The sequence below is a fragment of the Acomys russatus genome, chromosome 12 (genome assembly GCF_903995435.1).
Source record: "Acomys russatus chromosome 12, mAcoRus1.1, whole genome shotgun sequence".
NCBI classification, from domain to species: domain Eukaryota; kingdom Metazoa; phylum Chordata; class Mammalia; order Rodentia; family Muridae; genus Acomys; species Acomys russatus.
Genome location: NC_067148.1, coordinates 13,163,307 through 13,188,806, shown reverse-complemented (window position 1 = coordinate 13,188,806; position 25,500 = coordinate 13,163,307). Strand labels below are relative to the sequence as shown.

At 43.1% G+C, this 25,500-nt stretch overlaps 1 protein-coding gene across 1 annotated transcript in view; it reads left to right on the top strand.

Annotated features, from left to right (window-relative positions):
* Mpp4 (MAGUK p55 scaffold protein 4) overlaps positions 1–25,500 on the top strand; it is a 44,795-nt gene that overhangs the window by 16,598 nt on the left and 2,697 nt on the right. Inside the window, exons 11-17 of the mRNA XM_051154532.1 lie at positions 747–785; positions 3,107–3,127; positions 9,148–9,189; positions 11,300–11,470; positions 12,758–12,838; positions 24,024–24,117; positions 24,710–24,818. Of these exons, the coding sequence (XP_051010489.1) occupies positions 747–785; positions 3,107–3,127; positions 9,148–9,189; positions 11,300–11,470; positions 12,758–12,838; positions 24,024–24,117; positions 24,710–24,818 (557 nt within the window). The remainder of the gene's footprint in view (positions 1–746; positions 786–3,106; positions 3,128–9,147; positions 9,190–11,299; positions 11,471–12,757; positions 12,839–24,023; positions 24,118–24,709; positions 24,819–25,500) is intronic.

Here is a 25,500-nt window from a genome sequence, read left to right as displayed (position 1 = left end):
GTGTGATGTCTATACGGAGCTCCAGAGTCCAACAGAGCACAGGCTAAGGGCTCAGTGGGAGGCAAGTCAGCGGGGCTTTGTTTCAACTGTTTTATATAAATTTTATGGCATTGTAAGATAGTATTATTATTAGTATCTTATATATAAAAAATTGAGGTCCAAGGAAAGAAAGAATTATTGCCTGAAATTGCATTATGTGCATTAGTTTTAGTGTATAAACATAAATATTTAGAAGGCAGTTTGGCCACATATCAATAGTAAATCATGCCCAAGGGCCTAAGACATCCAAGCCGTAGGTTTTGGTCTAGGTTGTCAATATTCGTTTTGTACTTCTTTCCATGGATCAGGCTTCAAATCCAATCAGAAAGGCATTGCTTAACCCCAAAACTACTGTGCTGCTGGCTCACCAGTGGGGCCACCTTGCCTGGCTGGTGAGGACTGTAGTTGCCAGGGTCCCCCGCTGGGCAGCGCTGTTGATGCCTTTCCGGCAGGCTGCACACTTTATCTGGCACCGTGAGCACTAACTAGCGCCTCGTAGGGTCCATCGTAGGGTCCATCGTAGGGTCCATCGTAGGGTCCATAGTTCACAATCTGCATTTTTCTCTGATACAGCAGAATTTATCTTCTCTCTCCAAGTGAGCAGTAATTCTGAGAGTAATACTGAAAGGAGGTCTGAGTTTTAGGGACATATCCCCAAAAGGATTTTGCTTTTAGAGTTCTAAGCCTCCGCCTATACTCTTTTGTAGAGGACAGCATGAAGATTGACGAGAAGTGTGTGGAAGCAGGTAACAGTCCCTCCTCCTGATTGGTTAGCACCAGAAGCAACACGACGCCCCTCAGCTCCAGATGACCGGAAGCAGAGGTGTCAAGGGGCCACAGGCTCTTCCTCTGGAAGACTTCCATAAAACGAGCCCAACCCGTGTGCCTTTATTGTGGCTCCACAGTGGAAGGAGAAGCAAAGCTGAGGGGTGTGTCCAGGGTCCCCTCTTGGAAATTAGCTCAGGACACAGAGATGAGCAGTGTTTCAGGTGGCGAGATGACAGGAAATACCTGTGCTCTTTGTAGTATAGATGGAAAGAGTATGATACCAAATATTTAAAATGCAAAATACATTTTTGCTATTACATTTAATGATTCCAGTCTAGGCAGATAGTAACGGGTTCTAAACCTTGGAGAAATAAATAAGATTATCTTATATTTCTATACTTAAAGGTTTTCGTAAATTCCAAAAAGATTTTTCTCGAATGCAGAAGAGGTACTAGGACTGGCTCACGGACTGCTAGGTTTTGTGAGGAACTGGTTGGAGAGGCATTGGTCTGATAGGTGGGTTTGTTTGTTTGTTTTTGAGACAGGCTCTCACTCTAGATCCCAGACTGGCCTGTTTCTCAGCACATAGCCTAGGCTGGCTCCCAATGCTCAGCAATCCTTATGACCCTGCCTCCTGTATGGGCCACCATGTGCAGCTCTGGTGGGTGACTTTGTGGTGACGTTATGGACTGTTGTAGTGTTTGGAGAGCAAAGAGCTGTGCTTGAAAGACTCACCTCTATATTTCTCATACCAGCTGCAGAATAATGTGGGCACTTTTTTTTTTTTTTTTAAAGCTGGGTTCTGCAATCTTTCTTTTTAAACTTTCAGTGTTATTCATTATCCTACAGTTTAAATTAAAATTAACAAATACATTGCCATAGCTCAAACCCCACAAAAGCATATTCATTTCCTCTCTGTGTGTATGCCTGTTCAATTTACCTCTTACAAAAATGGTGGCGATGGTGTAGTATTTGTGAGTATGCGTGTGTGTACTCGCACGTGTGTACTCTCGTGCATACACAAACATTATACGTAGGGGGCCACACATGCCATGGTGCGTGTGTGGAGGTCAGAGGGCACCTCCTGGAGTTCTCTCCTTCTACCTTTAACAGGGTCCCAGGGTTCAAACTCAGGTTGCCACGCTTGTGCAAGCGAGTTTTCCCTGCTGAGCCATCGCATGGGCCTCAGTGTCTGGTTTCTGTTCTATCCCTCCAGACGTACTTTTTGAAGATGTAAACAATAGTGTGCGTTCTTCTTCCTGCCTTCCCCTCCACCTTTCCCCGCCCCCAAACACAAATGCACACATCCTTTGACTGTGTGCTGTGTACAGCTCTTTGGGCCTTGCCTCTTGTCTCTGTCTATCTTGAAGATGATTCTGCCCTACATAACAACCTCTCTGTGGTTTTTTGTTTTTTGTTTATTTTTTTAACAGCTTCCTGAGTTTCCATTATATGCACTGTTACAGTGAATAACTCTACAATGTGTGCTCCAGTTGTGTGAGCATCCTTAGTGTCAGCCTTGCCTGATCTGAGGGTACCTGGTGGGTCACACAGCTGTGTCTTATGGTCGTGCTATCACACGCGTGATAGTTTCTTCCCCCTTAATTCCCCTTTTAAGAAGATAATGAGAGGGTAAGACAAGGTGGCTCAACAGGAAGAATTGCTGCTGCATGTCCTCTGACTGCCACACGTGCCATGGCGTGTGCAGGCTCGAACATTCTCCTCTCCCTCTCCCTCCTCCCTCACATAGAGCACTAAATAAATGCCTATGAGATGTTAACTTTAGGAGAATAACAAGTTGTTTTAACTACTGAGGGAGTTGGTTTATGTCAGTTCTCTCAGTCACTTGGACAGCCTACTCAAGCCGGCCATTTGTAAATGAATTCTCCTTGCTACACCTCTGGCTGGGGGACCCTGACTCCTCAGGGAGCACACACCCCTCCACACTGAGGAGCCCTGGAGCAGCCCCCTGTGCCACACCTGACGGTCTGGAGGAGATTCCTGTGATAGTTCTTTTTTTTTTTTTTTTTTTTACTTATTTATTCTCTGCTCTCCCATTATTTACTGTATTGATTTGGTGGCCCTGTTGGCAGTCACAGCCCAGCTATTGAATGGTCTCATCTCACTGGACAGATGTATGCCGTGGAGAGAACACTGGCTTGACCTTGATCTAATACAAGCATTTTAAAGATAGTGTACGGACAGATGCATGGGCCAGGCTTGCACTGCGGAAAAGTAGGCTTGCGGTAGACAGTCATGTAACGATAATTTTGCTTTTCACCTCCATTGAAAACCACAGATGAAGAAACTTTTGAATCTGGTAAGTATTTTTTAATGCTTACTTAGTAATAACCTTTAAATGTATACTCCATGTTTTAGTATAATATAAACTTATTTAGGGGTATAACAAAGTCATTGTTTAAATTAGATAGTAAAATAATAAAAATCTAAAACATGTGAGATGACAGTTACTCTCAACTGCTTTACTACAGTAGCTTTTTACTAACTATGCATATCTCCAAATACGTTTTTGACTTCAGATATGGACCAATACTATATTTATTTAGGAGTTGCTATAACTTCCATTTAACCAGTCACGTCTCTTAGGATGAGGGATGTGCTGGGTTGTCGGGGAGAGGGGTATTTGGATTTCTGTGGGTCAGTTTTGGATAGCTTCATATATTAATAGTAGTAAGCTGGGCATGGTGGTGCACGCCTTTAATCCCAGCACTCAGGAGGCAGAGGCAGGCGGATCATTGTAAACTTGAGGCCAGCTTGGTCTACAAAGCGAGTACAGGACATCCAGGGCTACACAGAGAAACCCTGTCTTGAAAAATCAAAAAAAGGAGGGTGGGGAAGATTAGTAGCGTTCTCTAACAGGTAGGATTAGGAATGCCAGCATCCTGAAGTGTGTGTTAACCAGCCTGTACAAGGACGGACTGTCTCTAGACATGTAGATTGTGACCCCTTTGGGGGACTCTTATCAGATATCCTGATTATCAGATACTTACATTATGAATCATAAAAGTATCAAAATTACAATTATGAAGTAGCAACAAAATAATTTTTTGGTTGGTTGGTCACCACCACATGGGGAAGTGTGTTAAACAGTCACAGTATTAGGAAGGTTAAGAAGCACAGCTCTAGTTGGGCAGTGGTGGCGCACATCTTTAATCCAAGCACTCGGGAGGCAGAGGCAGGCAGATTGCTGTGAGTTCAAGGCCAGCCTAGTCTACAAAGTTAGTCCAGAATGGCCAAGGGTAAAAAGAGAAACCCTGTCTCAAAAACTGGAAAAAAAAAAAAAAAAAAAAAAAAAGCACAGCTCTAAACTCACATATGTTCCTACTGGGCAAGAATAATTGAAGATACAAGTAGGTAGCTCTTCAATACATGATAGTGATGTAAACTTTTATAGGCCATATATGGAGAAGGCTCCATGGATAAAGTACTTACCCTATAAGTGTGAGGACCTAAGTTAGAGGCCACGTAAAGCCAGATGTGCACAGTGGTGTGTGTCTGCAATCAAGGGCGTCTATGCTGAGGGCTGAGGCAGAGGCAGAGAACCACAGAAGCTTGCCGGCCAGCTAGCCTGGACGGACAGTGGAGAACAGCAAAGAGACTTGGCTTCAAACAGGGTGGTAGGTGAGGACCTGCACCTGAGGCTGTCCTCAGACATTCACACATGCCTGTGGACACACACACACACACACACACACACACACACACACACACACACACAGAGAGAGAGAGAGAGAGACAGACAGACAGACAGACAGACAGACAGACAGAGAGACAGAGAGCGAGACAGACAGACAGACAAACAGAGACAAACAGGCAGACAGAGAGAGACAGAGAGAGAGCAGTTATTCTGGGGAAGACACATAGAATAAAGACATTGTCCTGTGGCTTCTGAAGTCCTTGTTTCCACACTGTATTCCACGTGGATCATACGTAAGATAGAAAGCCCAGCATTTATGCTGAAGAAGCTTTCTTTTTTGTTAATATATTACTTGTTATCATAATGACACTTTTCCAGTGTCTACTCTTCAAAATATCATAGACTTCATTAGTAGCAGAGCAGATTCTATACCATCTCTGGTTTGCTTGTTCAAATAGGAACTTGTCAGGCATGCTACTAGACTCCCAGTTCCCTTCAGTTTCTCCATTTTGTAGTCTGAAGTTTAGAGTCTCAATGCTCTGGGATATTGTCTCTACTGTGAACGAGGCAGTTCCCTTCTCCTCCTCCTCCTCCTCCTTCTCCTCCTTCTTTTCCAAGATTGGGTTTCTCTGTGTAGCCTTGACTGTCCTGGACTCACTTTGTAGATCAGGCTGGCCTCGAACTCACAGCGATCTGCCTGCCTGTCTCCCAAGTGCTGGGATTAAAGGCATGCGCCACCATGCCTGGCTGGCAGTTCCCTTCCTTATCATGTGTGCACAAGCTGTTATCGCTCAGCCAAGCACTCGAGTGTTAAAGTCCACCTGCCCCTTTGTTCTTCCGGGTCTCTGTACTTCTATAAGGAAACCCTCCTGGTCCTCTCAGTTCTTTTAAACCCAGTTCCTCATCATGGGAAGTAATGTCTAGTAATTTCTTCTATCTTCTAGAAAAGTCATGCCTAAGAATTTATATTTTGATATGTGTACATTTAAAAAATGTCAGTCTTTTAAAATGAAATGCATGATATGTTATTTATCCCATGAATTCATTTCATATGAATAGAGAGATCTGAGAGATCTAGGGCGAGAGAGATGGTTCCTGCTCTTGTAGAGGACCTGGGTTCAATTCCCATCACCCATATGATGACCCATGAGTTCCAGGGGGTCTGATGTCATCTTCTGGCTTTCACATTCACCAGAACTGCACATGGTGCACGTGCATACATGCAGGCAAGCAATCATATACATAAATAAGTAAATCAATTTAAAATAGCGAGGTCACTATAAGTATTCATCATTAAAAGACAGCATGAAGACTGATGACGTTGGGACCACTCAACATATTTATACTTTTTTTCACCTTAATGCCTGTTTCCTATGAGATGGTTGGCCCATTATGGATTTCATTTTCTGTACTTGGCTCAGCATTTGTGGTTGGCTTCTTTTTAGTATTTTTAGATTATACCCATCTTTCTTGTTGTTTTTTGTTTTGTTTTGTTTTTTCAAGACAGGGTTTCTCTGTGTAGCCTGGACTGTCCTGGACTTGCTTTGTAGACCAGGCTGGCCTCGAACTTGCAGATATCTGCCTGCCTCTGCCTCCCTAGTGCTGGGATTAAAGGCTTGCGCCACCACTGCTTTGTTCTGATCATCTCATCATTTCTCTGGAAAATGCTCTGCCCTCCACACTGATACCCGAGAGCCAAAGATACTCATGGAGGGTCTGTGAAAGGAGAGGCAGTGAGTGTTGTGCACTGGGCACACTAAAAATGAGCCCCATGGTCCAAGTATGATTGTTGGCTCTGTGGCCCTTCACTTCTTTAACCTTCAGGTCCCGCATCTCTAAAATGAGTAACACCCTGCATACATAAGGTGTTTAAAACAGAGCCGGGCATACAGTAAGCACTGGATGAGCATTAGCTGGTAGTGTGGTTATGAAATGGGTCATGGCGGTGGCCAGCTGTTGGCTCTCTAAGCCAGCTCTATTGAGGAAAGCATGCAGCCAACCCGAAGCTCTCAAGAGTGTTTTTAATGCGGCTCTCTTAAGAGCTCAATTAAGGAGTCGTTAGTACCCAGCTGGCATGTTTTCTGAGGAGATAAGCCTTGGCAGTTGTTCAGGATGCTTACTCCTGTTACTTGGACAACTTACTGAATAGTTAAACGGCTCTTCAGTTTCTGTCTCTGCCTCGGAGTGAAATATAATATGACCTTCTTGAGTTTCTCCAGGGGCCACTGATACAATCTATTTAACTAGGAAAACACATGTGACAACAGCAGCAGAGAATCCGGCCTCTTGAGTATGTCTAGATAACAAAAAGGAAAAAATACGCAAACACCCACCAGCCCCGACCCCACCACCCCCAGTCTTCACAGGACCATCTGGAGAAAAACGTGTGCATGTTAGGCCAGCCATTGTTCTGAATGATACAAAAGTCTTCCTTCATTCTCTTTCAAGCACAGTTTCGTGCCAACCAGTAGTCTTCATGGAAAAGACCACCCCAGGGATGGTCTTGTCATACAACTTGCAGGACAAATTACTGTCCCCCAACAGTAGAGTCAGATCAAATACGTTTCTGAGTCCCAGCTGTGTGGTTTTCATCTGCCATTGCCGAGTTACAAGCTTTGCCGGTGGTAGCATGGCTTCCCTGCTATGCCGTTGGCATTTCTTTAATGGTTAATTGGATCTTTGCCAAGAGCAATTTTTCATGTCTCTTTTTGTACTTGCTCAAATGTCCAGAGGAACTTGCAGAAGGTAAGCGTTCGTGTTTATCTCCTGTGTATGTCACTTAGTGCTACGCTCAAGGCCCTTCACGGTCACAAAGTGGCAGCAGAACATTCTACAAGAGATGACTCTTTACACAGGAGCTGGTCGGTTTCATAGAAAACATTTTTAAATGAGCGATGGAGGCAATTAAGCTTTATGAATCTACATGCTAGTGAATATTTCCTTGTGAACATATTTACATAGCAGAAAAATGTAATTAAGTACTAGATACTGGTATCTTAGTTTTTGCAGATTTATTTTAACTTTTATTTGTGTGATATCCCTGTGTGAGTGTGTGCCACATATATATTGGATGCTTGTGGAGGCCAGAGGAAAGCATCAAATCCCTTGGAGCTAGAATTACAGGTGGTTGTGAGCCACCAACATGGGTGCTGGGAACCAAACTCACGTCCTGTGGAAGAGCAGCAAGCTCTCTTACCCACTGAGCATTTCTCCAATGTCTGGAATTTTCTGTGTATTTTCAAATGCATTCTTATAGCCAGGTTCAGAGGCATATGCTATAATCTCAGCACTTGGGAGGTGGCGGCTACCTAGCAAATTTGATGCCGGCCTAGACTGCATGAGACCTTGTCATAACAAACAAAACAATTCTTAAAATTAAGATCAAAGGAAGCAAGTTGTACATGTGAGTTCATACTGTAAACAAGTGTTTGTTATTCACTGTATCAACAATCAGAACAGATCTGTTTAAATTGCAAGGGGTTTAAATAAAAATAATTTGAAGCTGATAGTTTATAAAAATTCCTGGAGTTTTGTAATTGTATTTCTGAGTTCCAAGTAGAAGCAGAAACAGGAGCCTTAACTAGCCCGAGGGCCTGTGGGGGGCATCCTTTTGTCCCAGGGGTTCCTGGCCCCCTTACAGCAAATGCTGACTTTTTTTTTTTTTGTATTTTCGAGACAGGGTCTCTCTGTGTTAGCCTTGGCTGTCCTGGGCTGGCTTTGTAGACCAGGCTGGCCTCAAACTCACAGGGATCCGTATTTTGGTATTTTCAAGACAGGGTTTCTCTGTGTAGTCTTGGCTATCCTGGACTTTGTAGACCGGGCTGGCCTTGAACTCAGAGATCCGTCTGCCTCTACCTCCCAGAGTGCTGGGATCATAGGCATGTGCCATTGTGCCTTGCTCTGATTTTTTTTTTTTTTAATGGGAAGAAATAAATGCCTTTAACCCCAGCACTCAGGAGGCAGAGGCAGGCAGATCACTGTGAATTCAAGGCCAGCCTGGTCTACATAAGTGAGTCCAAGACAGCCAGGACTATTATACAGAGAAACCCTGTCTCAAAAAAAATAATAATAATAACAACGACAAAAAACCCTGTCCTAGTTGCACTCCCTCTTTCTGTGAGAAAATATCTTGTCAGAAGCAACTTAAAGGAAAAAGGTCTGTTTAAGCTTACCTCCCAGGTTACTCTAGATGGAATTAAAACTGCCCATCACAGGGTCCGCAAACCATTATCTTCAAGTGAAGGTCAAAATCATCCTTGTTTCTTATTTTTATAGCACCAGTATTTATGTCTTTACTGAGTCTATTTTTTTTAAAAGATAAATTCTCAATATATAGCTCAGGCTGGACACAAAATTGTGGTCCCCCTGTTTCAGCCTCCTGAGTGTTGGGATTATAGGTGTGTGCCGTGTCCAGCTTCTTCCTTACAACTTTAATCAAGCCTAAAATAGTTGTCTATGTTCAGTCATTCGAGACCAATCCTAAAATGCAATGCCAAAGGGATTGCATAAGAGCAGTGGGATGGAAAGTGCAGAGAACAGGCCTGGCAAGCAGCCAGGGTAAAGTCGGCTGGCTTGTCCTCGCTTACGGAGAGCATCACTTGAAACCAGAACATGATGCTAAGCATTTGCTTATTGTATTCTTGTCTTTGTCCTCCCATATTCTCCCGTTCTCTGTGTTCCAGCTAAAGAGGACTTCATTGGCAACGGGCAGAAGGTGTTTATCGGTAGGTGGCGATTGGTGAGGGTTGTGCGTTTGTTGCTGTTCCTACTATCAATGTCTTGCCCACGCCGCCGTTGCTGATGATCGCTCCAACTTGTGTCTTGTTCTCGCTTCCCTCTGTCTGTTTCTCCTCATTGATAATCTTATCCATCTAATTTCAGATGGATTTCTTCTTCTTCTTCTTCTCCTTCTTCTTCTTCTCCTTCTCCTTCTGCTTCTCCTTCTTCTTCTTCTGCTTCTTCTTTCTTTCTTCTTCTGCTTCTTCTTCTTCTTCTTCTTCTTCTTCTTCTTCTTCTTCTTCTGCTTCTCCTCCTCCTCCTCCTTCTTCTTCTCCTTCTTCTCCTATTTCTTCTTTTGTTTTTTTGAGACAGGTTTATTTTTTGTTTTGTTTTGTTTTGTTTTTTGTTTTTCCTGTGTAGCCTTTGCTGTCCTGGTCTCACTTTGTAGACCAGGCTGGCCTCATATTCACAGTGATCCACCTGCCACTGTCTCCCTGAGTGCTGGAATTAAAGGCATATGCCACCACGCCTGGCTCACTTGGATATCTTTTAATTATGTCAAACATAGATCTAAGACCACTCTATAGCCTATCTGTCTTGATCTCTCATGTCCACATTTCTATAAGCTGTCACCCGAGCAGAGTTCTCTAAAGGAACAGACTTCCCTGATTAAAATCACCCAGGACCCCCCTGCCCCTTTCTCACAAGGCAGGGGAGAGGCACAGAGCTGCAGTCCAAAAGTTAGAATGTTGGCCCCAGGCCTGGGTGTACTTCGGGATCATTGGAGGAGAGTTCAAACGGAAGGGGCTGCCTTTGTGCCTTGCTTTCAGAATTACTGACCGCAAAGCCATTCAGTAAGGCTGAGCAGACTAAGGGAGTGCATGGCGACGGGAAATAAGGATACCAGGCAGGGCCACAGGGGAGTCTGTGGGCAGTGGTGGCCCAGTGGTCAGGGCCAGGGGAGACCGAGAAATGCAGATGCTATGTACAGGCCCCGATACCCAACAACCTCCACCAAGGGGCTCCCCAGCCCCGCGTCTGCTGCTTGGTATAAGTGACTAAATTAAGGACAATAAGAGCCGGGACTGGGAAGGGAGCTGCTGTAGGTGAAGAGAGTGGATGTTTACAGTGAATCCCATAGAGTGGCGTTTATATTGTAGGTGCTGGTAGAGGCCCGTGCTTTTCAGTGTAGATAGATACAGAATAAATGTGTTTGTGTGTTTATGGAGATATATATATATATATACACAGCTTCTGGCTCTGCCTTCAGAGAGGACTTGGAAACAGCTGCTTTTGATTCTGTGTCAGGATAAGTAGACTAAGAATTCAGCCAGAAACGTTTAACTTTGCAGAAGATGCCACTATCTTATGTCACCACCTTAAGCTGTCTGTACCCTTCTGAAAAATGGGACCGGGAGGACTACCCAGTGTTCCTACCACGGCCTGAGAGCTGCTGCAGGAGGCTCCTAACTGCTCTCACCCAGGCTGTGTTGTCCTTTCAGTTTGCACCCTCCCTGCAGCAACGCAGGGAATTCCTCAGAAGCTGACCAGGCCACAGCCTTAGTACACAAGGCCCCTTCACACATTGGTCACCACCTGGCACAGCATTAAGGTGCTATGTGATCCGGCTTTGGCTCCTTCCTCAGCGCCGGGTTTCACCACCTTCCTTGCTCCTCTTCAGAGTTCTTGGCCCTTTCTTAAACACCCATTCGCTGTATCTTGCATTTGTTCTATTCTGCAGACGGCACCTTATGCACTCAGGGAACAGCTCATAGCCGGCTTTTCAGGTCCTTTTACCAAACTGACCATCCTAATGAAATACCGTCGCTCTCTCTGCCTCTCACCCTTTTCCTGGGTGTTTACATTTATTGTTCTTGTTGAGCTTTTGTGTTTCCTCCTGCATGAATTGTACATTTCATGAGAGGATGTACCTGGGTTATTTGATTACTGTCTCCCCAGCACCCTTGGCCTCCCAGGCGCTGGGATTAAAGGCGTGTAGGCCCCCCCCCCCCCCCCCCCCCCCCCCCCCCCCCCCCCCGGCTCACTATCTGCTTCTTGAACCGGTTACCTGTCCTGTCCCGGCCCTAAAGTTTTGTGCGTTTCCTCACTCTTCAGCTGGTTTCCGCCGCAGCATGCGCCTCTGCCGCCGGAAGTCTCACTTCAGCCAGCTGCACGCCAACATGCGTTGCACCTGCAGCTGCTACGGCGCAGCGGGTGCCCCTTACGAAGAGGTGGTGAGGTACCAGCGGCAGCCGGCAGACAAGCACCGCCTCGTAGTGCTCGTGGGTACGGCCTGCCATGCTCTCTGCTCGGCTCTGGGAAGTTATCCTTCAAGATTTAATGTTCTGTGTTGGCAGTAACAGCAAAAGTAGGACTCCTTATCGATCTCCGCACAGATTTTTTTTAAAAAAGCCTGTTTGTTTGTGTTTATAAGGCAGCTTTCAAAGGCAAGCCTTCTTCGCCTTCTCTGCTTCCTCGGCTCCTTTGACCTGCAGTTGACCCTGGGTTGCCATGATGTGAAAGGACCCGTGTATTAGCAAGCTCTCATATGATGAGGCTACACCTGATTTCTACTTTTATCTGTTTAGAATGTGCTCTAGAAGCATGCGCGGTCTACCGTACATCCTTAAATTTCATTTTTCTAAGAAACGATTAGCCATTTACTTTCTAAAGTATCTAAATCTTCTGGATTTTGTATTTTTTTTAAAGTTATTTCTTTATGTGAGTTCTCTATTTGCATATACTCCTGCATGAGAGAAGAGGGCAGCAGATCCCATTATAGATGGCTGTGAGCCACCATGTGGGTGCTAGGAATTGAACTCAGGACCTCTGGAAGAGCAGCCAGTGCTCATAATCATTGAGTCATCTTTCCCGCCCTTGAATTTAATATTGTTGGCACTAAAGAGATTGAGCGATTTGGTTTTGTGAGCAAGGTCTGTGAAGGCGGCTCCCTGAAGCAATAGAAAATTATAACCTGCTGCCATTGTGGCTTGTTGAGTGGTGAGCAGGTCAGGTCCACGCAGAATGAAACGGCCTGTCAAGCAGCCCAGCTACATCACTTGTGGCAGACGGTGCAGTGAAATGATAAAACTCTTGACTTTCAGGCCGAACAACAGGGCACCATTCCGAGTACAGAGCCCTTCTGAGTGTGGGCTCTGCATAACTGCGGGTTCTCTGCCCATGCAGGAAGTCCTGCCTCCAGAGGACCTGAGGGTGCTTATTCAATCGTCTGTTGGAAATGCTCTGTTGCATTCCAACTGAGAGTTTGTTTAAAGAAGGACCATGTCTCAGATTATCCGATGCAAGCCCAGGGAAGTCTCAGGGCATCAGCCATAGCGGGATTTTCAGGGGGGTGGGGAGGGGGTGACAGATCCCTGCAGCTTCACACCTCGTCAGCTGCAAAATTCTCAAGAGTTTTCTGGGTTTGTTCCAACCCATAAGAAGGGTCGCTTCCGAATTTCCCTAAAAGAGCATTATTTGCTCTCAAGTTCCTGCGTGAGGTACGGGGCGGTTGCGGCATGTAATCCTGTGCATTCCTACCTAATTCCTTCTGCTGCATCTTTCTGTATTCAGGACCTTCTGGCGTCGGGGTCAATGAACTCAGGAGACAACTCATTGGATTTAACCCCAGCTGTTTTCAAAGTGCTGTGCCACGTATGTTACTTTTTCTTTCAAAAACATTGTCTCTGAATGTACCCGTGTCACTTAACTATGTCATAGCTTTTGTTGTAAAGTGTAAGGACAAGTCTTTAAATAGTTGTACCTATATTTGTTTTAATACCCATGTGGATTAACTGGCATGTAGTGAGCTCGGCTAGGTTTTTAAAAGATGATTCTATATCCCTTCCTTTTTAAGTGGAAGGCAGTGGACAATGTGTGGGAATCAGTTCTCTCTGCCTACTACTTTGGCTTCTGAGAATCAAACCCAGAAGACCAGGCTTGGTGGCAAGTATCTACACCCACTGTGCCATCTTCCTAGCTATCTTCGTTCCTTTTTTTTTTTTTTTTTTTTTTTTTTTTTGAGACAAGGTTTCTATGTGTAGCCCTGGCTGTCCTGGACTCTCTTTGTAGACCAGGCTGGCCTCAGAACTCACAGAGACCCACCTGCCTCTGCCTCCCTGACTGCTGGGATTACAAACGTGTGCTACTGCATTTTTTTCTTCCTTTTCTTATTAGCCATATCCATGACTTTTCAGGATATGAAGTGGTTTTTTTTTATAATAATGGCCAACATTCATTTAGTATTTATTATCTTCCTGGCATTATGCCTAGCTTTTATGTTATTTCTTTTTATATAAAACTTTTAATATTTCTATACATAACTTTAAATAAATTTCTAAGTATCAGTATGACATGCCTATGGCTTTTTAAAGTCATAACATTCTTTTTTTTTTTTTAAAGATTTATTTATTATGTATACAATGTTTTGCCTGCATGTGTGCCTATACTCCAGAAGAGGGCAGCAGTTCTCATTATAGATGGTGAGGAGCTACCAGGTGTTTGCTGTGAATTGAACTCAGGACCTGTAGGAAGAGCAGTCAGTGCCCTTAATCTCTGAGCCATCTCTCCAGCCCAAGTCATACATTCTTATTTCCTTTTACTCATGGTTGCTTTATTTCTACTAAGTTCCCAGTTTGCCAGTACCCTAACATCTGAGAAATGGTCTTCAATATGTTCCTCAATTACCCATGGAGAGTTGTATGTGTTTTTAAGCTTTAAGACATTGGAAAGCTGCAATTCTAATATGTTAATGTTTATTTTTTAATGATTTATTTATTTTTATTTTTATGTGCATTAATATTTTGCTTGCATATACATCTGTGTGAGGGTGTCAGATGCCCTGGAACTGGAGTTACAGACAGCTGTGAGCTGCCATGTGGGGGGCTGGGAATTGAACCCAGATCCTCTGGAAGAGCAGCCAGTGCTCTTAACTGCCAACCATCTCTCCAGCCACAGTATTGTGTATTTCTACTAGGACTTAATTTTCCTTAATTTAAAAAACCATACCAGAATGCTTACTTTATTGTAAAATAGAGAAGATTTGGCTCAAGAGCCCTAATTTTGGGCAAAATGGAGGATTTATAATGATGCACAGTCTGTGTTTAAATTTCTGTCAAATCTAAGGAAGCAATTGGCGGCTTTGGGATCAGGCAAGGAGAACACTTCCTGCCCTGCGCTCTCCTCTCCTGCCCTCTCGTCTTAGAGAGGGAAACACTGATGGAGGAATGGTAGAAATGAAGAAACGGAAAGAGGATCATGGGAATTTTTGGATGGTCAGTAGGGAGGAAGGTAGAAGGGGCTTGCCTGAGGGAAGGAAGGTGGCCCTTGTTGCATGTGATCCCTTCTGATAGCCCGTGCTTCTGACGTACGGCGTACATACACAGGGATGAACATCTGTTTCAAGAGGAAAACTATGAGTGTTATCACCACACTCAGCAGTCTAGTTAAAAGTTAAAAAAAAAAAAAAAAAAAAATGTAGCATTAGTGGGCATAGGTAGCCATCATCAAAAGCAGAAAAACCTGCTTGTATTCTGAGTTGGTTTGGTCTTTTTTTTTTTTTTTAAGTCATTCAAACAGTTTTAAAAATGCAGTTCACACAGCATTCTACTTTAGGAAACAGCAATCCAACCAGGACAATGAAGGAGTCACCCCAGGCATGCACACTAACATAATCACTCCTTCCTGGGGGCTTTATGTTTTGCTGCTTTTTCTTGTTCTCAGTAGGAAACTGCAGGAGAAATTGCATAAATACAGATAGACCCCTAAGGACATGAAGAGGACTTTAAATAAAGAAAAATAAAAAAGATGACCCCAAGGTGATACCTGCTTCCTGATCTTGTTGGAGGTTGATCACTGAGGGCCTGTTTGAAGCTCCTTGCATGTCATTTTCATTGCTGTAGTTCATCTTTGAATTTTGCCAAGTGCAAGAACATATTTTTTTTCCTGATTGATATGGAAGATTTTAGAAACAGAGACTAAGGGAGAGCAAGCATTTAGCATGTAGGATAGAGACTTAGAATGGTGTGTTACTCCTGAGTTCTAGAGCCCAAGCTACTACCTGGAATATAGTAGGCACGTAGCATGTGTTAATTGAATAAATAGACAATAAATAAGTCATTTTTAGGTATTTGGGGGGATTTTATTTTGTCCCAGATGCCATTGAAAGATAAAATTGAAGAGTCTAAATCTAAACTAATGATTCTCAACCTGTGGTCAAGATCCCTTTATGGGAGTTTGTTGAATGACACTTTCACAGGGGTTACCTAAGACTATCAGAAAACACAGATACTTGCATTGCAGCTCAAAACAGTAGAAAAATCACAGTTATGAAGTAGCAACAAAAACAATGCTATGGTTGGGGGGTCGAGCCAATGTGAGGAGCTGTACTAAAGGGTCACAGCGTTAGGAAAGTTGAGAACCACGGGTCTAAATTAAAGGGGCCATATCAAAGAAATCAAGTTGAACACAGATTTGCCCAATTTTCCATTTTCCTTATCTCTAAACCTCTTATTTTGGTGTTAAGGCTTTGCCAAGACTGCAGAGTGACATGGGCTTTCTCTCTCCTTCAAATCTGAGACATCTCATGCAATCCAAAGCCATGTAGGAGGAATTGTTAGTCTTACAATGTGAGCAAGTTGCTGACTCTCCAAAAGTGCAGTTACTTATCAGCAAAGCAATAACGCGCCTGGCAAGCAGTGTAGGATACAAAGCGATACAGTCAGAAGCGCGACATCTAAGCAAAAGATACTGTTGGTATTGTTATGAGGAAGCATATATGCGTTTTGGGCTTCGCGTTTAATCAGTATTACTTAAATAACAACAGACGTTCTTCTGTCTGATAGTTACAATATAGTCTTTCTCACACTATGAGCAATCTATAAAGGTTTGTTGTTGACTCTGTTTCTTAGCAATTAAACTTTATTATGCAACCCAACTAGCTTATAAAAGAAGGAAAAAGGTTAAAGGGACGAAAGAGTGAACCTTCCGGTAGCCGTTCCACGGGACGGATCCTTAGGTGTCTCTCTGGCCGGCGTGCTGATCCAGCTTGTCCGCTGCTCCTGCACGCTCTCACTGCAGCCGACTTTGTTTTTTTCTCTTCCCCAACTCCCTCAGTCACGTGGGGAGGACCGGCTCCTTCTCCCGGTGAGGGTCCATTAGAAAGACAATAGACCAGGTGGGGTTCCCAGGTCTGCTTCCAGAATTCCAAACCCAGGATGGCTCCACTCAGTCTGTCACAAGCTATTCATGGGGTGCCCAAGGGTAAAGCCCACCAAGACTGCTCCCACTTGTGACAAAGCTTACTCCTTCCCACACATCCCCCTTCTCTTTAAAAAAAATCAAGAACTATAAACACACATATACATATATACATAATCATCAGGTATCAAGTACATAACCAAGTCCTTTTATACTAGTTAACCTGAGAAAAAATATTCCACTATTCTACCAAAGAGAGTCCCTTTTTTTTTTTTTTTTTCATGAGAAATTTCAATTATCCATCTATAAAGGTGTTTTTAATTCTTAAACTAAAGCTTCTAGTAAACACTGTGGCTATCTAGTCTTCAATCCCATCAGAGATCCAAGAAGGAAAATCTATCTAATAAAGGATGTGCTGGCAGGCAACTTTCAAGTTGCATAGGACAGAGAGAGCAGACTGCCTGGATATTCACCGAAGTCTCTCCTTCATTGGGGCAATCAGTCTTCAGCCTTATCGGCCCCAAAACATCCAACAAACTGCTTTTTGAAGCAGGAAATCCGACGGTCCGGTCCATCTAGTCTCTTCAAAGCTGGACAGTCAACTTTCCAGCATCACTGTTGATCATTGCAGCCAGTCAGCCTGTCATCAGCAGTAGAGATAAGAGCATTTTCTCTGTCCAGTGACCATTCTGTCACCTGCGTCTCTTGAAGCCCCCATCTTCAGTGATGCAAATGGAGAAGCGGCCAGGAGTAGATGTCTCTCTCTGTCAGGAAAGCCCTCATCTTTAAATGCCATATTCTGTGGATCTCTGAAGAGTTTGAAAACCAACTCTATCTATTCCTACAGTTAGCTACTATTCCTTTGGAGACATATACAAGAAATTAAACAAACCTGTTCTATGACAAAGTAAGTTAGTATTTAGTAGGATTTTTTCGTAACTAAATATCAACTTTTATCCCCAATCTTCCTGAACAGTTTTTCCTAAGACATTAGTGGTACATGAATAATACATTAAATAAACATTGAATAAAATGAACTTAAGTTTCTAACATACAATATATAATATTTTGTCAACATATAACATACAATACATAAGGCAAAAATGAAAGACAATATACAATTTAAATTTTTATCAATGAAGCAAAAGTTGAAGTCTTAAATTTCCATCAATCAAAAGTCTTAAATTTTCTTCAATCTACAATACCAATGTAAGATTTTTGAAGTTAGTAGATTCAATAATCTACTTTTAGTCTACAAACATGTGTCCTCCCTTCCTTCCCCCCTTTCCCTTAATATTAAAAGGGATAGAAAGTAAGAGAGAAAGAAAGATAGAAGAAAGAAACCCCCAAATGAACGTTTATTAATTGTAACTAACCCCGTTAGGCAAAGATGAGCATTGGTAACCCACCAAAAACACCCACTCCACCTACTGGGAATGGGGGCGTCGTGTTCTCAAAATTACTTTATGCTGTTTCGGAGAAAAATCTTTTTCGGGTACCCTAGAAAAATAATATATTGGCCAAGTGCTGGAAAAGCTAGCTGTTTTTGTCCAGTCCTTTTGGGATCGATCCTTTTGGCTAGCCGATTTATTGTTAATATGCATGCAAATTCGGGAAGAAGCAGTAGTGCCAGTGGCAGAAGTTCGATCTTCATAATTGTCCTGTTTTTTGCTCTGAAAGTAAACAGACTTTTGAAATCATTAATATGGATGTTAGTACATGTATAATTTTTCAAGGAAACATCAGTTGAGGCACCTTGCTCAAGATGCCAGAGGCATGCTATTGAGGTTAAATCACCCATGCTGCCTGCTTTGTCTACAGCCTTGTCCTGCTTTTTGCAAATACAGGGCTCTACCTGCATATACACCAACAGGACAGAAGAGGGCATTAGTTCTCCAAGCTGTAAGAAACAATGTCAAGTTGTTAAGGACCAGGTAGCTCTTAAGACTCACTTGCTATATGGTCAGATCTAATCTTTATAAGTTTAGTTGGTAGCCATATTTTTTCATTTCCTGTGGAAACATATGCATACCCACGACCCATCTCAAACTACCGCAGGTTTCCATTTCATACTTGACAAGTCCTTGTAGAATATTGGTTGACCCAATTCCTCAGTTCTTTCTATCACCCAATGTCTCTCCGCAGCTGACGTCCCTTCATCATTCACATTAAGAAAATTTAGAGTCAACAAAGCATTATTTAATCGGTCCCGGGGTGTCCTTTACCCTTTCCCTTTTGTTTAATAAGCATTTCTTTTAAGGTATGATTAGCTCTTTCCACAACTGCTTGTCCTGTGGGGTTGTGAGGTATACCAGTAACATGTTTTATATTATAATACATAAAGAAGTTTTTCATCTTAAGGGACACATATGCAGGAGCATTGTCAGTCTTAATTTGTGCAGGTATTCCCATAAATGCCATTATTTCCAGCAAATGAGTAATCACACAGTCAGCCCTTTCAGAACTTAAGGCAGTTGCCCACTGAAAACCTGAATATGTATCAATGGTATGATGCACATACCTCATTTTCCCAAATTCTGCAAAATGAAACACATCCATCTGCCAAATTTCGTTCCTTTTGTTACCTCTAGGGTTAATTCCCACAGGTAATGGTAGTTGACTATATAAGGAACATGAAGGACACTTATTAATTATTTCTCTGGCTTGTTGCCAAGTGATAGAGAATCTTTTCTTCAAACCCCTTACCATTGACATGATGTTTTTCATGAAATTTGAGGCTTCGAATACATTACCTATTAATAATTTGTCGATCTCTTCATTTCCTTGTGCCAATGGGCCTGGTAAACCTGTATGGGATCGAATATGAGTAATATACAAGGGATAATTTCTGCTTCTGATGACCTGTTGCAGTTCTATAAATAAGGTAGTCAATTCTGTGTTATCAGGAGTAAATTCAGCAGTTTCTATATGCAAAACAACTCTTTCAGCATATTGAGAGTCAGTAATTATATTAAGAGATTCAGGAAAATCTAACAATACCATAAGGATTGCATATAATTCTGATTTTTGAACTGAGGTAAATGGGCTTTTAATCACCTTGGTCATTTTCTCAGACTTATAACCAACCATACCTGATTTATTTGCGTCAGTGAAAAAGGTGGGTGCCCCTGAGATTGGTGACCTCTTTACAATACTTGGAAGGATCCAATTAGTTCTTTTTATAAACTGTATACGTTTGCTTTTTGGGTATCTATTGTTAATGTCTCCCAAATAGTTACTACAAGCTTTTTGCCAATCTTCATTAATTACCCATAAAGACATAATCTCAGAATCAGTAAGAGGCACTACAATTTCCGTCGGGTCCATCCCTGACAGTTGGCGCAATCTTATTCTTCCCTTTGTAATCAATTCAGAAATTTTCTCTATGTATGTTTTCAATTTTTTGCTCTGTTTATTTGCCAGAAATATCCATTCTATGATCCTGTCTTCCCTTTGCATAAGAAGCCCAGTTGGAGAATGTTTCGAAGGCAAAATAACCAGAATGCAACCAAGTTCAGGATCGATTCTATCCACATATGCCTTTTGAAGTTTTTGCTCCACCAGAATTAACTCCTTTTCTGCCTCAGCGGTCAGACATCTAGGACTGTTTAAATCCGAATCCCCTTGTAAAGTTTGGAACAAGTTACTTAACTCATAGGTAGCTAACCCAATTGTAGGCCTTAACCAGTTAATATCTCCCAATAATCTTTGAAAGTCATTAAGAGTTTGCAATTGATCTCTACGGATCTGTACCTTTTGTGGTCGAATTTTTGTTCACTTATTTTATAGCCTAAATAGGTAATAGAATCTCCTCTTTGTATTTTTTCCACAGCAATCTGTAATCCCCAGCATGGTAGAATTCTTTGTGCTTCCTGAAACATTTTTCTACAACACTAGGATCAGAATCAGCTAGCAGAATATCATCCATGTAATGGTATATGATAGATTGAGGAAATTGCTTACGAATTATTTCTAAAGGTTGTTGCACAAAATACTGGCATAAAGTTGGGCTATTCAACATTCCCTGTGGAAGTACCTTCCAATGATATCTCTTCATTGGAGAATTACTGTTCAGAGTAGGTACTGAGAAAGCAAACCTTTCCCTGTCCTTCTCATGTAAAGGTATGGTGAAAAAAACAATCTTTTAAATCAATTGTAATTATATGCCAAGACCTAGGTAGCAAGGAAGGCAAAGGAATTCCAGGTTGAAGTGAGCCCATGGGTTGAATCACCTTGTTTATGGCCCTCAAATCTGTTATCATTCTCCATCCACCTGATTTCTTTCTTACCACAAACACAGGGGAATTCCAGGGACTGGATGATTCTTCGATGTGTTGAGCCTCCAGCTGCTCTTTCACTAAACCGTGAAGCGCCTGTAACTTTTCTTTCGATAAGGGCCACTGCTCCTGCCATACAGGTCTGTTTGAAATCCATTTTAGGGGCAAGGCGGTTGGTATCTCAGCAGTGGCCCCTCTTAAAAATTTTGACACTCTAAACCTGAAGAGTTCTGAGGTTGGACAATGGGCATAGCTTGTAGTCGCCCCTGATCACTTACCTGAATCTCTTCCCCAGAAGCGTGTGCCAGTTCACCCATAGTTTCAACCTTGTTTATCACGGTATTTGCAGGAATAGTAATCTGAGTACCCCATTGCTGTAAAAGGTCTCTTCCCCATAGATTTATGGAATGTCAGCCACATAGGGTTTCAGCCTCCCTATCTGCCCATCTGGTCCCACACACTCAAGCCACTGTACACTTTGTTTTATTTGAGATAGCTTACCAATTCCTACAATTTCTGTACAAACCTTCTTAAGTGGCCAATTTTGGTTCCAAGACTTCTGGCAAATGATGGAGACATCGGCTCCGCTGTCCACCAAGCCTTCTATTTTAACACCATTCAATTGTACAATTAACTTAGGTCTCTGATCATTAATTATTGTTTGCCAGAACACCCGGGTCCCTGTGCTTCCGAATGCACCAGTCCTTTCCACTGGAGCGGCTTTGCCCTTAATGTAAGGAAACAGTAGGAGTTGAGCAATTCTATCCCCGGCATTAATTTTCATCTCCTTTTTCACACATGCCATGATTTTTATTTCCTCTTTAGAATCTCCGTCTATAATACCGGGATGCACAATAAAACCATGAGAAGTCAGCCCACTTCTTCCCAGAACCATTCCTACTGTGCCTGAAGGCAAAGGTCCGAAAACACCAGTATTTAATTTGTAACATTCAACCTGGGGAGATAGGGTAAGAGACATATTTGAAGCCAGATCCAAGGCTGCACTGCCTTCAGTAGCATGCATTAGATCACTAACACTCAGTTCCCGTTTTCCTGTGGGTTTGTCACTTCCTGACTGGCCAAAGGAATTCGGCTGGCATTGTTTATGGGGGCCCGAGCCGATGGCCCCCTCCTGCCGTTTCCCGTCGGCAAGATATTGCCTTGCACATCTCTCTTAGACTGACAATCCCGAGACCAATGTTTCCCTTTCCCACAGCGACTACAGTACCCTGGGAATCTTGGCACCTCATTACCATCATAACCAGAACCTCCTTGTTCTCTCCTACGAGTTACGTTTTCTCCTGGGTTATTGCGCCTTCTATCTCTACAGTTTCTTTGCACATGACCAATTTTACCACAATTGAAGCACCGAGTATTAGGATATCTGGGCTCTCTGGCTAAAGCTTGTCCCACAATATTATTTTGATACTCCTGAGAGTTGATATTAACTGTCTCCTTTACCCAGTCATCTAGTGGAGCGCCTCTTTCCTTTAATGGTCTAAGCACCCTCTTACAGTCAGCATTTGCATTCTCATAAGCCATGATAAGTTTTAATGCCTGTTTGTTGTCAGAATCTGGCATCACCTTATCCATTGCAGATCCTAACCTCTGCAAGAATTCTGTAAAGGGCTCCAAGGGTCCTTGGAACACTTTAGTAAAGGGAATAGTTGTTTTCCCAGGTTCCTCTACCAGCTCCCAAGCTCTCAAGGCTGCCTTACGACATTGTTCAATCACCCTATCTTCAGCTTGAATTTGTTCTCTAATATTAGTATATTGTCCTTCACCAAGCAATTGATCTCTATTAATATTTATTCCCTGTGTCGTATTTTCCTGTTCTATTTTTATAGCCTCTGTTCGCCACCATGATAACCACTGTAACTGTTGTGCTGCTTCCAATACCGCTGAAACTAAATTTTTCCAATCTTGGGGAACAAGTCTATTTTGTGTGGCCCAGCTATTTAACATTTGTTTAACAAATGTAGAGTGCATACCATATTTGACGACGGATTCCTTAAAATGTTTTAAATCCATCATGTCTACAGGACGCCAGGCCATTTCATAACCCTCAGCACCATTTTGCTCAGGTACATGTCTTACAGTGACTGGAAAAGCTGAAGGTGTCTGGGCGACTGTGGAGGTATCCTCCACTGGGACATTTACTTCCAAAGACCTTTTGGTCGGTCTAGCTTCCTTTGCCTCTGGTTTCTGACCTTCTCCATCCTTTTTAACCACCGGTGCCTTCTGCTTTTCCAGCCCTTCCAGTTTTTTCTGCATTTTGCCCATTTGTTCAGTCAAGTCAGTAATTCTTTCCAAAAGGATAGAGTTTATTGACTCTTCTGTTTTTTTCTGGCTTTCCGGTCTCTCTATTTCCTGTCCTTCATCACTACCAATTACCAAAAATTCTTTCTGCTTCCCCATCCCTTCATTTTCTTTCCTCAGCCTTTCCATCTGTCCAGTCAAATCTGCAATCTTTTCCAAAAGGATAGAACTTACTTCCCCTTCCGGCTTTTCTATGTCATTAGCCTTTCTTTTAATCCTTCTAAACATGAAATATTGTAATAAAAGGACAATGAAAAAACAGAGAATTCCCTCTAAGTATAATGCAGGAAAAAGTTTTGCAACAGCAGTTGCAACTTTGCTGATACCCTGAAACAGCATTTCTATACCTTCGAATACTGACTCTTCCTCCGTACCCTTAGGGACTGTGGAACCCATCGGGCCCCACGTTGGGCGCCAGATGTTGACTCTGTTTCTTAGCAATTAAACTTTATTATGCAACCCAACTAGCTTATAAAAGAAGGAAAAAGGTTAAAGGGACGAAAGAGTGAACCTTCCGGTAGCCGTTCCACGGGACGGATCCTTAGGTGTCTCTCTGGCCGGCGTGCTGATCCAGCTTGTCCGCTGCTCCTGCACGCTCTCCCTGCAGCCGACTTTGTTTTTTTCTCTTCCCCAACTCCCTCAGTCACGTGGGGAGGACCGGCTCCTTCTCCCGGTGAGGGTCCATTAGAAAGACAATAGACCAGGTGGGGTTCCCAGGTCTGCTTCCAGAATTCCAAACCCAGGATGGCTCCACTCAGTCTGTCACAAGCTATTCATGGGGTGCCCAAGGGTAAAGCCCACCAAGACTGCTCCCACTTGTGACAAAGCTTACTCCTTCCCACAGTTTGTAATTAGTGGAATTTGACACAGGAACTCTCAATTTCTTGTCACCGATTCGGGGTTCCTCTTTGGAACCCCAGTGTCTTATTTGTCTATCTACGTGCTCATTTATTTGGTTTAGTAGGGAATCTATACCCAAGGATATATTCATCATCAAATGAAAACATGTAGAAGATTCTGAAATGTTTCCTTCTCTCCTTTGGTAGACACCACCCGTTCCCCAAAGAGCTATGAAGTGGAGGGACGTGAGTACCACTACGTGTCGAGAGAGACATTTGAAAGCCTCGTGTATGGGCACAGGTGAGGCTCAGGAGCCCATTCTTAGTTCTGCTATTTGACAGTAGTTCATTTTATTTTGGAGTTCACATTTGTGTCCTAGTTTGCTGCTATGAAAAACACCATGACCAAAAGCAGCTTGGGAAGGAAAGAGTTTATTTGGCTTACACTTCCATGTCACAGGCAAATCACTGAGGGAAGTTGGGGCAGGAACTCAAGACCTGAACTTGGAGGCAGAAGCTAAAGGAGAAGCCATGGTGCGTGCGTGTGTGTGTGTGTGTGTGTGTGTGTGTGTGTGTGTGTGTGTACAGAGTGCGTACTGGTTTGCTCCTCCTGGTGTGTTCCGCTACCTTCTTACACAATTCAGGACCACCTGCTCAGAGGCAACACCGCCCACAGTGGGCTAATCCCTCCTACACTGATCATTAACTTTGAAAACACCCTCCCAGAATTGCCTGCCGCTAATCCGGTGGAGGTTATGCCTCGGCTGAGAGTCCCTTTCCCTAGGTGACTCTAGCTTATGTCAAGTTGACAAAAAACAAAAATAAAAACAAAACCCACCACGCCCAATTCCTAAAGGCACTGCTAATGTTTGGCTTGTGTCTCACTCTCACAGGATGCTAGAGTACGGCGAATACAAAGGCCACCTGTATGGCACCAGTGTGGATGCTGTGCACGCAGTCCTAGATCAAGGCATGGTCTGTGTCCTGGATCTGGAGCCTCAGGTGGGTCTGTGGTAGGCTATTTCCCAACACCCTGAGGTTACCAGTGCATGTAATGTAATCTATGCCCTGCTCATGCCCCAGGCTGTCACTGAGACGTTTTATTCAGCTAGATTTTTAGGAGTAAGACCACCTCTCCTATCTCATATCTCCCTGAAATGTAAATTGGCAACATTTTGCTTTAGTTGGAGAGGAGGTTTTACTTTTCACACTCAGAACCAGAGCTGGAGTGGCTAGCCACAGAACAGTTCCAGTCTTTCCTGCTTTGGCACTGAGTGCAAACTTGTCACGCTAGCTTCTTGTGGAGGACATGCTCTATGTAGGCACAACTGTGCTGTGTTCCAGAACCACGTGTGGAAAAGAGCAGGGGTGAGCTGGCTAAGGTATGGCTAATAGTATTTGTGTAGACCCAGTTTTTCTGTTCCGTGCGTTATATATATTCATGTAAGAATGTACTTGGTGTGCCAAAGAAAATGAAGGGAAAAGCGACCTGTTCTTTCCCGCGTCTGAGTCCGTGATCACGAAGACGGAAGTTGTGCTGTGAGGTGCTAGCTACAGGAAAGGGAAACAAAGACAAAACAGCTTTCCTGGGTTTTTCTTTGTTTTTGTCGTATGAGGTCATGTATAGGAGTTGACTCTTAGTAAACAGCATTTTGCCATATATAAGACTAATTCCAACATTTCA